The 18,179-nt window shown below is 33.6% G+C and overlaps 1 protein-coding gene across 5 annotated transcripts in view; it reads right to left on the bottom strand.

Moving 5' to 3' along the window:
• The window catches only part of LOC131033004 (MADS-box transcription factor 14), a 224,065-nt gene that overhangs the window by 117,405 nt on the left and 88,481 nt on the right, over window positions 1-18,179 (bottom strand). For 3 of the 5 annotated variants that reach the window (XM_057964124.2, XM_057964118.2, XM_057964113.2), the window contains exon 2: window positions 6,177-6,255. In XM_057964124.2, coding sequence (XP_057820107.2) covers window positions 6,177-6,255 — 79 coding nt within the window. The remainder of the gene's footprint in view (window positions 1-6,176; window positions 6,256-18,179) is intronic. The other 2 variants (XM_057964130.2, XM_057964140.2) reach the window with 1 other exon arrangement.

Here is an 18,179-nt window from a genome sequence, read left to right on the forward strand (position 1 = left end):
TGGAAAGATTGATTGATGAATTGCTTTGCTTCTTTGTTCGAAATGCCTTAGCCCGGAATTTTCACGCTCTTCGAATGTTTGAGTGCTCGGTGAAGTGGAATGGAGCCAAAAACACTGATTTATAATGTTAATTTTGCCAACCACCATATTTAATGCTTGTCGGTTAAGTAATCACTTAACATATCTGCCGGTATAGAAGTAATTTTAACTTCTTACGATCGACCGAGGGAATAATAGCATGTTTCACATTTGTTTGCCAAACCCTCAAAGAAATTTTCTTTAGTTAGATGAAGACTCTCCTGCTGGTGGAATGTTACTTTCTTCTGTCGGTGGAGTGTTACTCTGTTCTGCCGGTGGAGTATTTCTATCAACATTTAGTTCTGATTTCCTGATCCATTGTTTTGAGAATTCCTGCTTTACTTCTTCAACCTTTTTCTTTACCTTTCAAACTAGCACCATTGTTGTTTATCGGCGAGGACTTACTTCTACAAAATTTTGCAATATGTCCACTCTTGTTACAGGCATAACAAGTCACATTATATTTCTGAATAGCTTTCCCATAACCTATGTCAGTTTGTGTTCTGCATTGATTCAATAAATGTCCAAATCTTCCACAAATATAAAATCTCACATTCATTCTGCAATTTTCAGAATTATGATCGACTTTGTTGCATTTTGAAAATTGACCAGTGGGTGTACTGGTAATCTGATAATTTCTAGATCTACATTGATTTGCTCTATGACCATACTTGTTATAGTTAAAGCATTTGCCATTAAATTTATAAGCAGTAGGTTGTCTTACCGGTTTGCCATGATCCTGTGTGTTTGCAATACCAAAGCTTTCACCAGTTTCAAAGCCAAGACCATTAGTGTCACCATTAGGTGTCTATAGCTTTCACCAGTTTATAGCTCTGCTTCACACATAAACCCTTAACCTATAATACGCATAATAGGTCTGCCTTATTTCGCTTAATTACATTCCTCCATTCATTACATTTATTTTTTGTTCTACAATGATCTCTTATATATATGAGTCATTTTACAATATGCCAAGTCGGCTTACAATGATTTTACAATAATAAACAAAATATATTAACAACAAAATTATTGTTGGCTTCTGTGCCGGTATGCTTCCTTTCACTGCCAGTGCCGGTGGTCTGTGTGCCGGTGTAGAATCTAACTTTGCTGGTGCCGGTGGATTGCCTTGCCGGTGTCATAGAATTGTAAGGTTTCCATCAATGACAAAACCTTCAATCACCTACAATGTCTCATTGGAGTGTGAATTTGCCAACAATATATATCCTTTGTAGCATGCAAAAAACATCTATTAGGTCGACATAATAAGACCCAATAAGAGAAACATGTGACAAGGCATAGGTCAATCTTAAACTCAATTCATCATCAACAAGATAGGTTGCAAATCCATTTGTATCATAGTCAGCCTTAACAACAAGTTGATAGCATGCCTCCAAGACATCCATCAACCAATATGGAATAGGTCAGGATAAACCACAATCAGTAGAACATATCAAGTCGACATCATACATGAAAACTACATATCAAACACTGATCCCAGCATAATTTAACATCCAAAACATAATGTGGAATAGCAAGAAAGACATGTGATCCATAGAAAACTATTCTCCAATGATCTCCTAAAGTAACAGATCATCGAAAGATAATGCTCAAGAAGTGAATCGCTAATGTGTCAAACATTATGTAAACCCAAACCACAGAATGCAATAAATCGTTCACCAATTCACCAAGAAACCTAAAAATTTTGTCATAGGTTCAATAAACTATCCATACCATGTCCCCAAATCCGCACGTTGATATTTGTCAATGCAGGAGTGAACCAAAACTATTCCTCTGTCAAACTAGGATAGAAAGATCAAACACTTATAACTTATTCTATAGGAAATCAAATTAGCTGAAAACTTGACAGTATACTCGTCAGCCATCACCAAACCTAGTTGCAAATCCGCACAACCAAAGAATGTAACGAAATAGAATGCAGAGCTAATCACATAACTCTAGACTGATATGTTGTCAACTGAACCACGAACTCTGGATTGACTTTTGCATCAATAAACTAACGTTAGTCATTTATGATAGATTCTCTTACAGGTATAAGTGTTGTAAGTTATGAGGGTTGTAAGATGCGTAAGAGCATCTATCATACCTCGAAATAGTAAATGTTGGGTACCCAACTTAGGAGGTTTGAAAGAGGAGTCATTTGGAGACGTACATGTGTCATTTGCATGCTTTTTGGTGGCTGAAAAAATAGGGCCAAATGCTTTGCACGACCCCATCTTCTTGCTTCATCTAGAAGCTTCCTTTGTTGTATTTCTCTATAAAAGATAGCCTTGCAGAGTATTAGTCATGTTTTGTTTGCAGGTGAAGTGTTATGCTACCGAAATTAATCCAAATTGTGGGTTGTTAGTCGTAGACTCTTGTTGAAGAAGCTAAGTGCTGATATTGTATTGTAAGAATTTGTTTATTGGAATACAAAGTGTTTTTTTTTTGTCAGTAATATAGTTTTTTTTAATTAATATATGAATAAAAAGTTTACATTACAAAAAGGGCTTATCTTAAGCCCAGAATATTACATGCATTCTTGATTGAAATTTGCCTACCCCTATACATAACATAAACACTGATAAAAGAAACTGTAACCTAAACTCATGAAAGGACTTGGACCGCAAAAAACTGGTTTCACCACCCATATCAACTAAACTTTCCTACTAATGTAATGTGTCCATATCAACATTTAAAATTCCACTCCAGGGAGGGCTGGAAACTGCATCTGTGAAAGAAACAGAGAAACAAAAATTTGCTGACAAAAACTCTCCTATTCAACCGGAAGAGAAAAAACCTCAAACGCGCAAACTTCAACCCTGAGCTAGTCAATTTCTCACACTTCGCCGTTTCCTCGGAATGAAGCTGAAACACCATGGCCTCCGCATCTCCTGTTCACGAAGATTTGTTGATCTTTATGCATCTCTATTATTTATTTGTAAATGTGTTTCTGATTCTTGCACTACCTTCCACACTGAATTAGTGTGAGGAAACATTTTCCACACCTTAGATTCCTTTCAATTTCAAATTGAAATAACTAAAAGAAATCGAAATTAATATTTTTTTTCAAATGAGCACCCGTAAAGGACACTTTGCATGCTATCACTTCCTCCTAAACTCTCACAAAATCATTAAAAATAAATCATTGCTGATATAGAATGCACACCGAGGTTAAAAAAATACACTGTCGCTACCGTTGACAGCTTCACGTCCCTATTCAATGCCTTACATGATAGAAATCATCACATACTGGAGCTCGTTAATCTTCAAACCTATTTTTGCACATCCTTCGTACCCGTGAATATTTTGTACACGTAGACGATCGTTTAAAAGTGCATTTGCCCCTTAATATCAGCTCAACTAGCACATTTCAAAGCTATTGAAAGGCGACCAACAAGTAAATAGCTAACCTAAAGATGGAAGTAGGAAATATTACCAACAAGAAATCCAACCGATTTTTCTTAGATTTTATTCTTGGCGCTCAAATGTATCAATGGATGTCGAATCCATAATTGGATTAAGCATCACATTTACAACCTTCCAAGAAATCCACGATAAACTCAACACAACCTTTATATCAAAATACCACTAAAATTTCAAAATTTAAATCGTTAATTATAATTTGAAAATCATCAATCTTCCATACACTAATGAATTCCAGAGTCCACTCTGAATTGACTGACAAGAAATCCTTCTGTGAAATTAATACGTCCTTGAGGTTTTCTAAGTTTTTCTACTTGAACAAAATGTACAAACTTCACAATAGAAAGTGAATTTGACAAAAGAAATCCAAGAAATTTTATAAGACGATTTAGAAGCTTCAAAGCCAAAATTATATAAACTAATAATGATCTTGTATTTCCTAAGCATTTCAAATGTGATTTAAGCTCATATTTGGAAGCACAACTTGCTCCTAGTTTTCATCAACACACTCAATTGAATAGATAAATGAAGTTGGTTACTAAATATTTAGAAATTTCTATTCATCACTTTGCATTAGATAAATAATATCAATGGTATTTTTACTAAGATGAGGATTAGAATTATCATGATGAACTGGATATGATGTTGAGCATGTTGTAAACGATTATGAATCTCTCTAGCTACTACTATGTAACAAATTGATGTTACAAAGTTATTTTAATCTTCACATTTCGTTAAAAGAATTAAAAATGCAGAAAGTTATGTTGTTGAATGTCTAGGAAAATGCTCCACATCTCTATATAGTTGAAGATACGCACCTATGGTTTGGAAGTTAGCTTGTATGTGTTGGGAACGATGTATCTTTCTATTTCCAGGACAGTGGAGTTGTCATAGATGTTTTTGGTAATTTTAGTATGTAGATAGCTTGGTTGAATGTCAGACCAATCTGGGAAATGTTATGCATTTATGTGCACTTATTTGTTTTCTCCTGCAGTTGGGTGGACGTGCTTATGGTGTCTCTATAATGTCTCAGTTCCAGTATCAAGTTTTGATGTGTAACGCAAGTATGGTCACTAACGTTGTATGTCAAGACTTTGTTTATGGCCTATCTAGAATGAAGTATATTATATTTGCTTGTTTGCACCATCTTAATTTTGTTTTTGTTAGTTTAAATCAAGCAAATAAATAACATAAAATAATGAAAGAAAAACAGAATTAAAGAATGAGACACGAAACACGATTTACAGTGGTTCGGCAAATGCTTACATCCACTCTCAAGCAGGGAAATCATCTATTAATCAATATACAATCATACAACATACATGACTGCACTCAGTCATTTATACAACCACATTCAGTTGTGAAATGAATAGTTTGGAGAAGTTGAATGGCCATATGACCATTGGACTTCATATACCCAACAGTTTAACAGTATGAAAGTATGACACAAAATTTATGCTAAAAGACATATGATGTTATCTTGTGCTCCGCATTGCTATTCCTGGTCGTTTTAAAACTGTTTAATAACTGGTGTGCACAAAAATTCTTTAAGCATACGGGAAGCAACGATCTAAAGGTATCTACATTTGGGTTGGTCCAAAAAGTTTGCTAGACGTGCAATGAGCTTAAGGTAGTTGATGGTGCAGAAGTGTTGTGGTGGAAATTCCTCAATTATTCATGATATTCTAAGATTGTTGCCTCTACTATAAATGTGTGAGATTCAAGGAGTAGTGAATTTCTTTTGGTTGTAGGCATAAAATTATATTTTTAGGGTTACAGATTTTTTGGGTTGTAATCCTAACACAGTTGTAAATTTGTTCACTTTTATCTTCTGAATAGCTTTTCTCACATTGTTTTTCTCATGTGGGTTTTCCACGTATATCTAGTGTTCTCTTATGCACATGTGTTTGTTTTATCTTTCTTTGATATTGATTAGATTAAGGCTTTGAATTATAATTTGATGCAAAGAGGTTTAACTTTTAAGAGATGTTGATTCACCCCTCCCTCACTGTCTTAGTATCCTTGTGTTCAACAATTATCTATAAATTCATGTATTATGTTTGTAGAAGATTAGTAGAAAAAAGATATAGCATTTAAAATAGTAGAAAAACATAGGTGATAGCACATTCCACTTATTCATGCAATTGCTAATAAATAGGTCAAGTAGAGTATAACTTATGTCAACAAAATAGTCAAATTGGTTCATTACCTTTAAGACTTATTATTAAGTTATTTATGTAACTATTAGTTCCATTGTATTATAGACAGAGCAAATTGGACTAACAAATGATAAATCTATATAATTTAGTTATGTAAATAGATTTGAGAGATATGGAATATAGATTTTGTTAATTGTAGTTATTTTTTCAAATATCAAATTAAATTACATAAGATGATCTGTTCTATTTTTTCTTTCCTAAGAAAAATATAGCCTAAATTTCAAAATAGATGCATTTCACAAGAATTATTATTTTTATTTCTTGTCAAAGAAAACATACCAATCCTCTACTTCAATTATCTTTAATAATAAAATAATACTAAATTCCAAAATCATAAATTTTTATAATTAAATAGAAAAAGTTTAAATAGACAAATAATCATGTAATTATCTCACAATTGTTAATCATGATGTCATTAAATTTAATGAATTCGATTAAAATGGGTACGAAATATACCTCTACATATTCTGGTAATTGTATGGGGCATCCCGTAGAATCACAACCTTTCAAATACTTCCCAATTATTCTGTTCATACTTTATCAAAGAATTATTCCAATCACTTAAAAAAAGAAAAAAATGAAAAAACATTCACTTTAAATTTATCAATGCATAATTATATTCAAATATAATACTTAAAAGAAGATACAAGTAAGAAAATTCTAACATAAATAGAAAACTATATTTATCGTAATTCATTTCATTTATTTAACTTATTTTAAAATGAAGAATATAATATCATGTGCTAAATGGGATGTCAATTTATATATATAAGAATGTTAAATCCTACATTATTGCTAATGTTTAAAGACAAATGGGAAAAAATGGTATTTATAGATTGCGATGATTTCTTGTAAAAAAATGCTACTCTTTGTAGATGATATTATTTTAAAATTATGGGCATCATGATGCTTCACAATGAAAAATAAATTATAAAATTTGAATGGTGCAGTCTCTAATAAATTATTTATACCTAATTTATGAAAAAAAAATCATTTCTTAAGCTATATATATATATATATATATATATAATTAAATTAAATTAAAACAATTCTCAACTATTAAACATGCAGATATTTTCACCTCGAACCTTTGAAGGGAATAATAGAAATAAATCTACATAAATTTTCGTAGCATTATAAAATATAAATATCACTTAGAAAATAATGGAAAAAAAAGAGAATAGAAGTAAACAAAAAAAGGCAAGATATAAATATACTATCTAAAAACCATAGTCCCACGGATGTGGAGACATTGGCACAATATTTGGGAATGGGAGACCTATGCCTTAAATTTGGGGATGGCAAGGAGACGGTAGGGAGACAACGACGGTGGGGAGTGGCTCTAATATACAAATTAAGGTGAATTGAAATCTTCAAGGGAAAAATCTGCAATATAACCTCTCAACAAGTGCCCCATTAAAGACAAACTAGTTTTCACAAAGTTAAAGGTTACAATAAGTATGTAACTATGTGCACCATATGTTAAGCAACCCAGTGCCATCGTCGACAAAAGTGGCAGAGGTTGTTGTGCTATGGGGGGCATTTCCCCCAAGTCTTCATGTCTCAAAAATGTCCCCATCACAAGAACACGTAGTTTTTGGGGTGACACATCCACATGGAACATTGGTGAAAATTATTTTTTAGTTAAAATCCAAACTCCAAAGCACCATAGAATTCATTGAAGTACCAAAGGTATCATGCTTACAATACATTCATAAAACTTCTACATACAAAACTTCAATGAGATCAACAATTCTAGTCCTCTAATACAAATTTGATAGCATAACCCTACAAAAATTTATTCACATACTCTATTCCATCATCTAATATGTAGACTTAAGTGGGACTAGAAAACCACAAAAACATAATACTATATTCTCATATTCTACATATTTTTTTTTAGAATTCATTGGAAAAATGCCCACAAACTCCTTAGCAATAAAAACTTAATATAAAACTCAATTATTAAATGTGTAATGTGTTCACCTTAAATTTTTTGAAGAGAATATTATAGAAATTAATCTACATAAAATTTAGTATCATTATGGCATGTAAATATAACTTAGAAAATACTCAGAAATTAAGGAGAATAAAAGTAACCATAAAAAGATAAGAGACACAAATATACTATGAAAAAACCCTTTCAATAAAAATTCAAACTTCAAAGCACCATATATCACTCAATGTATTACCAAATGAATCGTGCTTACAATATATTTTTAAAGTTTCTATATTGAATACATCAATAAGATCAACAATCCTTATCCTATGTTATAGATATGATACCATAACCCTGCTAAAATACATTTCATACATCCCCTATCCCATGCATCTAAAATATAGATTTAAGGTCCTAAAATAGAATGGTACGAATTCTCAATATCATCACTCTATGGACCCATCTCGAACTAGAAAAAAACTCTCACTAAAGAACCTTTAACTCCAACCACTTAAGTTGGCAAACCCAACTCATAAACACTCCCCCATTAAGCAATGGTTACATCTCACACCGTGCAGAATTAGAAAGTTTTCCAAGTCTACTATAAAGTCATATCATTAATGCCCTATTACAAAGATATTTCAAACTCCTCAATAAATAATAAAATAAAGACATATGTCTCCACCCTCACATGGGTATCCCATATTGCCCATTGCAGGGTTATTGAATATACATGCATAATAAATAAATCTAAACAATAAGTTACATAAGAACTTACGATATCTATGTTGAATAACACTTCTAATCTTAGCATTCTCTAACATGATAATCATTAAACAAAATCATGAGGGCTCCAACAAAATAAACAAACCATCAAGGATATACCATGTTTTCCAACAAAGTATCTACGACATTGATCAAGTGATCACCATCTCAACCATAACACTCTCATCCTACATGATGGCCAGCAAAAACGAACAAATTGAAGTTAAGAACACACTCTAAATATCATTCTTCAAGCTGAACATGTACACTAAAGTCCATATCCCTATAATAAGATCAAATATTTTAAATATAATCAACATAAATAGAATGGAAAATCGCATGTCCCTAACACATATAACTAACTATATGAAAAAAAAAAGAAAAATACATCAAAATTAAACCTTTGATATTCACATATCTAAGCTAATTCATTTCAAGTCCATGTATATTCACCATCCTTAACAAGTCTACCTAGACATCTATAATGAATAAATACCTAAAGACCTTTATACCAAAGTCCAATCATAATTATACCTTCCTATGACTCCCACTATATGTGTAATACTTAGGCTAGAATTGAAGAAGTATCTTAAAGTCCACCAACAACACTCATAAAGGATGTAGCTGAAGTCCACTATTATAGTGTTAAAAACTACACACAAATTTACAAACCTACAAACTAGACCACTGTAAAACTCTCTCCCCTTATCACTCTATTCTTCTAGGTCCTTAATATTAGTTAAAAATAAAGATTAAATAGCCCCAATCGTCCATAGTATAATATTACTAGCAAATAATAAAGTAAAATAATAAATTATTCTCTAGATATAAATCCTCTCTAAAATAAAATGTATCAAGTTCAAACATTAATAAAAAACCTAAAAATAAAGCCAAGCCCTTGTACCACTACCAACACTAACATGTGCTCTAATCATGTCAAGTAATATTTCCAAAATGTGAAAATGGACAAGCTATCATATTTAACAAATCAATCTCAATGTCAAACATCATAGAAATAGACCTAAGATTCATAAATTGGAGGCATATAAAATATATAATCATTTTCGTGATGAAGGAATGCACCTCAAACCACTAAACATCTCATGTGCTTGTCAAACTAGTCCTTAAATTGACTTAAAAGCTCGAGACCCAGACATAAGGACTTAAAATAAAATATTATCCTATGTCTACTCCTCAATAACTCCTTAAATTGAAATCCATACCTCAATAATTACATACTTGACAAGATAGGGCATGATGAAAAGATGCATTTAAAAACTAAACGACAAATGTACCTATGAGTATTTTCTCTATTTAATATCCGAATTAACATTAAATAGAGAAATGCAATGTTGGTCAAATCATTCACTTGCAAGTGGATTGGGATGATGCATGAGATTATTCTACCAATGAAGTAATATCTCCTCAATAGGTCCATGTCGAAATTACTTCAATCCCTATTAGAGGTTTGTTGGTCTTTCAACTTAAGACGATTCAAAAGAGTCATCTCTCAAACAAATAATCTCCAAAATACTATAAATATAGCCTCATGAAAATATAATACAAGTTTGTTCACAATTAATTATCATATCTCAATAAAACTCAAACTATAACTCTATAATAACTAGAAGCTCACAAGCAAAAATAACTAATCTATCATCTCAAAGATTACCATTAACCACTACCAAAGCTCCCATTTCATCAATATAAAACCATAACATCATAAGTTACCAAAGCTAAACCAAAATATCCAAGAGCTCTATATATCAATCATATGTCCATGCCTCACTAGAAATCGAAATAAACATAATTTATTGACAAAACAAGGAACTATTAATGAACTCTCACTACTCGCATGATAAAGAATCCAATCGAACCTGACAGAGCGAGTGAATCAGGTTTTGGAGGACATGCTTCGCATGTATGTTATGGAACAGCAGTCGCACTGGGAGGATTATATCTATCTAGTGGAGTTTTCTTATAGCAATGGATATCACAGCTCCATAGGTATGTCCCCCTTTTAGGCATTGTATGGTCGTCCTTGCCGCACTCCTTTGAGTTGGGATCGGCTAGAGGATAGGGTGCTTGTAGGACCGGATATTCTTCGAGAGATGGAGCAGCAGGTTGAGCGGATTCGTGAGCATTTGGTAGCTGCACAAGATAGGCAGAAGAAGTATGCAGATGCACATAGGGCAGATCGTCAGTTTTCTGTTGGCGACTGTGAGTTCTTGAGAGTGCGTCCGCGGAAGAGTCCGATCCGTTATCGAAAGGGTTCTAAGTTGGCGCATCGGTTTGTTGGGCCTTTTGAGATCCTTGAGAAGATAGGACATATTGCCTACTGTCTTGCCTTGCCACCGAGTCTATCCCGCATCCACGATGTCTTTCATGTTTCAGTTCTTCGACCTTATCATCCTGATGTGACATATGTTCTTGATTGGAACTCTTTGCAGGTCGAGAACGGGCAACTTTCCATGGAGCCCATGCGCATTCTTCAACATCGGGATTTGACCCTCAAGGGTCGCACCATCGACCAGGTAAGGGTCCTATGGGACCCAAATGATGAGACCTCGCTGACTTGGGAGGATGCAGCAAAGATGAGAGAACTTTATTCTTATTTGTTTTAGGCTTCCAGGAGTAAGCCTAGTTTTGGGGGGGAGAATGTAGTACCCCTCCTCGTTTGAACTTATTAGACTTATATTTTACTATTGCTTACTTTCAGTGGATACATTACTATGATGTATTATTCAAACTTATATGACCTTATTTCATGCTTTATTTGGTTATGAGATGCATAATTTATTTGCAGTATTTTAGTACTTGTGATTTATGGCATTTTATGCATTATTGCTATATACTGACACTTTACTTTATCTATGCAATGTGTAATTATATATTGCGTGTCTGCAAGTGTATTGGATGCAAAGGGACGATTTTCCTTCACTCACTCCGGTGAGACAGGGAACGTCGCGATTCTCCTTCATCGGTGTGCATGTCGTGTTTTCTATATTGTATATATGCATGTGTGGTTCGGTGATGTAGGATATTGCAGATACAAGTATCGGGTAGGTACGGGGTATCGTCTCCACCTGGCTTCATAGGTCTGAGCGTGCCTTATATTTGTCCGATGGAACTGGAGGAGGTAGTAGTTGACCCTATTTTACCCTGTTACACTCTTGTGAGTGTCGTAAGTTGCTCGTCCTGTCAGTTTGTTCGGCCTCCGTATTTTGTCGTTTGACTTTTTATGAGTCTTCGCTTGGGATTTGCTCAGTTTGTGTGTTTAGTGGATTTAATTAATTAATTAAATTTATGGAGTTATCTCATAGTTGGTATTTTTTGAATTATGTATTTTATGCATTGAGAATTTAAATTTAATTAATTAAAATAAGTTATTAAATTAAGTTCCAAGTTGCATTATATTAGAAATATATCTTTTTTAAATTTTAGTGAAAAATAAATTAGATTAATTTCATTTATTGTTCATTGAATTTTAAAAAATAAATAAATAAATGAATTAAAAATAAATAAAAGAATAGATTAGAATTAAATGATTTCTTTATTTTCTTTTTTTTAGAAAATTAATTAACTTGCATGAGAAAAGAAAAAAAAAAAAAAGGTTATGATTTTTACTTATTGCATGTTAATTTATTCCTTTGGTGGGAATTAGAAAAGAAAATAAAATTGTTTTTATTACCAAAATTAAATATTAGGTTTTTTGAAAAAAATATGTGCAACCTAAAATTTTAGGTTAAAAGGGAATATATCTTTTTCTTTTTGGGACTCACGAGAAGAAGGCACAGATTTTGGGAAGAAAAAAAAAATTATTTTGGAAGTAATATTTTGTTGAAGAAGAAATTATCAAAGGATTGTTGGTAAGAGGGATTGGCTTGGAAACCCTGTTGCAGGACAAAGCTCATCCACATGAATCTTCCAAGAAAGCTTTACAGGTTGGGTTGCTTTGTCTGGTGTTCTTTTGTATTCTTTAAATAAAATTAATGTAGTTGTTTGAATCTCCAATCTCTGTTGTGGAGATTCTCATGTTTATTGATTCTTTCCTGTATGTTTTAGTTTTGGTATTGTGAAAATCATAGGGGGTTATGCTGGAAAAATTTTGCCAAATTCAACCTCCTCTGTTCCATAAAAAGTTTCTCTGTGTATTATGCAATTTTTGTGTTCTTCCTGGTTGAAGGAATTTATAAAAAATTGGGTGAAGAAATAATTGGATTAGGGAAGATATTTGTGTTAATAAAAATGAAGTGGGGATGCATTGATTTTTATTTCTGTTGAAAATCAATCTTTTTATCCGAAAGGAATTTAATTTTTAATCCCTATGAAAATTTGACTTTTAATTTTATGTGAAAATGGATCTTTAGATTCTGTTAAAAAACAATTTGATATTTATTTTATATATTCTTTTGAATATTTTCCTTAAAAAAAATACGGGGGTCTGTGAAATTTTTATCTATGTATTTAAATCTGGGCATTTATTAAATTTAAGTTTTAAATTTAAAAAAATATATATATAAAAAAAAGGGTTTATAGGAGGGGGTCGGTAGTACCTGCTACCCGTCGGTAGTAGTGCTACCGTGCAGTAGCACCTACTACCGTAAGGTAGCAATGCTACCGACGGTAGCACCTGCTACCGTAGGGTAGCAAATTAAAGTTGCCAGAACACAATAAATCCGCTCCCTGCTTTGCGTGCCTCGGTTAATTTTTGCAAAGTTCAGTTTTTAATTAATTTATGATATGTAAAATATATATATATATATATATATATATAAGTTTTTAAAATTTTTGGTATTATATCATTTAAGTATTATTTAATTTTGCACAAATTAATTCATGTTTTAATATATATATATTTTGTAATATGAATATAGGTATATGATATATATACAATGAATATATATATATATATATATTCATATATTTATATTATATTATTATATATATATAATTAATTCAGAATTTGGTTATTTCCAGAAAAGCTTATATTTTTAGATTCTATATTTATTCTTGGGAATACTTTAGAAGGTTAATTTTTTTATGTGCTTATTTAGCCTTGTTGATCAAATGACAATTCTGCTTTTCTTTTATCATTGAGGTGTATTTTCTGCTTTTCTGAAATATTTGTATTTGCAAGTAATTAATGCTTTTTATTGTTTTAAAAAGATTGCATGTAATAGGATCTTTAGAATAAAGGGTATTCTCTGGTAAAAGCATATTTCGTTGTAAATCTTATTTGAGTTACTGTCTTGTTACTAAGGTTGTTTTTTTCCCCGTAGTCAGGTGTCGTTGTATAACCCTGTTGATGTGAGTCATTGTGTGTTATGTTTCCAAATGGTCAATCCTGGGGTAGTGAATGTGCATTCTTCACCTGTGGTTTGTCAGGATTAGATATGGCTGTCAATTTCGCCATAGAGTTCTCAAAGAGAGACCTTTCCTGTTAGTGTCCTATGAGAGAGAGTGGCTTTCGAGCGAGGGCCGCACCCGAAGTGGATGGCAGGATAACCCTTCGAAAGTCAATTAAGAAGTGATAACCTAATAATTGATTAGGGGGTGGGTAGCTAAAATATTAAAATAAGATAATGTGCCTCGCACATGGTTGAGTGCTTGTATAGGCTCAGGAAGGCCTGGAATGGCAAACCTACCACCTTGTCTTCGCAAAAGGATTGCTAGGGTCCGCATGATGCTTAGATGGAGCTGGGGGTTCAGGAGAGGTTACTAGGATAACCCAAGATGGGGGCTGGGAGCTATGGAGGCCTACCTAGGGTAACCACCTTAAGCCATGCGATGACACTCTCTCCTTAGAGTCACTAGTGTTTGTGAGTTGAGTCACATGGATATTTGCGGAGTCATGTAGTTCTGTGGTACTTGTCTTATTTTGCTTGCTTGAGGGTCTTCTCCTATCTCCTAGCACGGTGGGGTGGTTCCATTTTGGGATCACATGGTCGAGTGGTAGTGCCACTTCCCATCGGATGTTCTGGATTGTATCTTCAAGCGAGGAAAGGCTTCACTGGTGTTTTCTTGGTTCATGGTTCATGTACCAGCTCATGTTCGTGATCATTGTTCAGTTGAGACCTTGTGGTCATTGTATCAAACATTTATGTAACCTTGGCATTGTAACTTTTGGATACCGTGGTATTTTTGGAAGCCATGTAGTTATGGATATTGTAATATTATACCAATGAAATGTATGTTAAATTCAGTTGCTTTAATCTTTTGTATATATGATCTATGTGAAAATAAATGCATTGGAATACTTTGATTCTTTCATTATGGAATTTAGATGTATGTGTAGGTTTTATCTTAAGCATTTAATTTTCCTAATTAGATGGACAATTGGATTAACCATGGTGTTAATATAATCTACGAATTAATCTTCATTGGTAACCCTTAGGAAATCATGTGTTAGACTTCCACTGTGTTATTAAATGTGCAATTGTTATAATTAATGCACTTCATCTTTTTTTTTTTAAATATTTCACCCTTTAGTTGCCTAGTTGTGTTGTTTTCCTTTAGGGTTTCTGGCGGGGCATTACACATTCCAAGTTGGAATAGCATCATGACAAAAAAATACCACTAATAGTGATTCCAAGGTCATCCCCGACCCTCATACAATTAAACAACTCAATTACAAAATGAGGATCTCTCAAAGGACAATATAAAACCATATTTTGTAATAAAAAAGATTCCATTTACTATGTAACCACACAAAAACCTTACTAAACCATGATTTGAATCCTTTCTTGACACAATAATCAACTGCTATAGGTACCAAAATGTAACTATCTAGAGCACTAAAAACAACCATACTTCAACCTCACTATAATAACTATGATTGTTGTGTCATAAATTGTAAGCCCTTACAATTTCATACTCTTCTTGGGCCCTTGCTTTAGTGTGCCCTCTCTTACGTCAATTCAAGCTTATTTGGGTTCTACCCTATTTTGAATTTCAAGACACTTTATTCCACACTTACTATCGTGAATCCAAATTTAAATTCCAAACCCAATATTAGGGACCCAATATCAAACTTATTGCAAAAGCAATGGGCCTAATTTATCAGGTCATTGTCAATTACCTCCAATGACAAATACTTTTTTGCAAAAACTTTGGGAGATTAACGTATCGACCTTGAAATTATAGAATTTGGTTTGGATTTTTTAATATGACCATTGGAAGTCAACCAAAATGCAAAAATATATTGAGAACCCAATATATGACATCATCTCTAATTCATTTTGATCATCTTTCATATCCACAAGTTACATTCAAGCACTCAATTCCTTCATTCAAGAGCAGATCCGAGAAAAAGGAGCATTAACCTATAACAAATTATCTTCAAGTATGTTTTCATGATGGATTTTGTTATGATTTATCATGTTACTAGATCAACACTTGGAGGACTTATCTAAAGAGAATTACATTATCAATCAAAAGTATAATCATTTCATTTAAGCACTTCAATTCAACATTTCATTTCAAATTTAGGGGTACAAGTTTTATCTTATAATCAATCATTGTTGTAGTGGAGGTTAACACCAACACACATTTTGACTTAGGCAAGCCCCTATACAAACCAACACCATTTTTTCTCTTCTTTTGTACATTTGCAGGCTCAGATTCAAGTTCTAGACTTGGTTTGTGAAGGAAGACAATTGACCATTGAGAGGGGGGTGAATCAGTGGTGATCAATAAAAACGTTTTACCTTCTAAAGGATCTAAGCATTTATAACAAAAAATTTGAAGCGATGAGCAGAGGTATCAAACACACAAGCACACACATAACATGCATATCACATAACACCAGATGTACGAGGAAAACCCAATGTGGGAAAAACCTTGGTGAGAATAATTGTTGGAGTCTACTGCTCTAATCCAGCCTCACATAGAATAACAGTTACAATGAGTTTTAGGGCACCAACCCAAGGAGCACCAACACCTGATTTTATGAGCTACAACATAAACGTGCGCCTACCCCTGCTCTAAGAACCCACTCAGAGTTTACAATAGGTATAGATTCAATTACAAATTAGATACCATACTACAAATGAAGTTTTGTAGCACCTTATTGGTTTTCTTTTGTCTTTCCTTTCTCTCTCTGCCCTCTACACTTCGTTCTGTTATGCTTTTCTTCAACTGTGCTTTTTGTTTCTGCTAGTAACTCTGTCCGCTCTTTCCTCTCTGTCTATTTCTCATCTAGGTTCTCTATGTGTCTTCTACTCTGATCAGTTCCCTCCTCTACCTTTCTGCCTTGACTCAGCACCTTACAGCTTCTTGTTGTCTTCGCTTTCTGCACTCTGATAACTGAACTTTGTGGCTCTTCTATCTTTGTCTTTGTTCAGATCTTTTTCTTCCTTTAGCACTCAACTACAACACCTTGCCCACTTCACACAGCAACAACAACAACTAGTGTAGTTGTTCCCCATTTCTTTTGTATACCACTTTGTCTCAACAACTTGAACTACCTTAGTCGAATCACATTAACTACCCTGTATTAACAGCTCTACATCAGGGAATGTTTTTTATTCCACTTGGAGTAATTCATTCTTGTCCTGCCATGAATCAGATTTGATTTTCCTTCTTGGATCGAGCACATGCATTAAATGACTCTTCTATGTTTTCTTCTTTTTGGTCTTTGTACAGTTCACCTTCTGCATTACGTTGTTGTCTTTAGTAAACTTGATCTTCCCAATTAATCTGATCCAATCACCGTACATCATCTCGATCCCATCAAAAACCTACAAAAGATCCCCCATTAATGTGTTCTTCATGCTCTTTAGACCTACCCTCCAAGGATCGACAACTACCTTATTAAATCGTCCTTCATCTTTGTAAGAACCGACCTGCACATCGGATCTCCTTGTTGTCCACTTGGTTTCCACATGTCATCGTAATCTGCATCCAAATCACCTGGTCAAATTTTAGTCATCTACCACATAGGTAACTACAACTATCGTGCCTATCAACCATTTCTATTTTTGAGTTGCTGCGAAATAATTTTAAAAGATCTTTAAAACTCAGTTGTAGATCTTCCTCCATGCTGGCAAAACAGACAATTTGCAATGGTCAATTTGACATTGACCTCCACATTGGCAAGTGACTCAACTCTCGGCCAATAGGAAGATTTCGCTTCGGTCACGCTTTTACAGCTCAACACGAGGGTCCCACCTTCTAACCCTGACCGCTTGACCGCCCGACAGGGACACGTGGCACCATCAGGTGATGTCGTGAACGTTAACTTCCCTACATCTTCCATCACGAGATAACAAGAGCCGTCAGATCTGCTCAGACTTTATCTTCCCTACTGCGGTGACCGTCAACCTTAACAACATAACCACTGAGCACCTCTTTTATGCGATTAAGACATAGTCGTCCGGTTAATCCATGTGCAAAATTGTGTACCTTTAGTAGCTCAGACTATAATAAATTTCCATTGACTAAGGACTTAATAATGATTTAAAATATTTTAGGTCGGACTATAGTCTGCGGGAGAAATATTAAAGCGCTAGGACTTAAGAAAAACAACACGGGCCCGACAAAAAGATTAATCGCCTAGGAAATTAAAAAGGGAAACATGGCCCCGCACGACGATTGGTGACCCTCAGCTTAAGTAAAGAAAAAAATAACGCAAAAAAATAAAAGATTTAAGGGTTGAAAGGTTTTAACAATAAAAGGATTTTGATACAAAGGCATAAACCCTAGACCTGACGGCAGTGACAAAGACAATTTAATTTTGTAAACCCTAGGCTTTG

Source organism: Cryptomeria japonica, chromosome 3, assembly GCF_030272615.1.
Source record: "Cryptomeria japonica chromosome 3, Sugi_1.0, whole genome shotgun sequence".
NCBI classification, from domain to species: domain Eukaryota; kingdom Viridiplantae; phylum Streptophyta; class Pinopsida; order Cupressales; family Cupressaceae; genus Cryptomeria; species Cryptomeria japonica.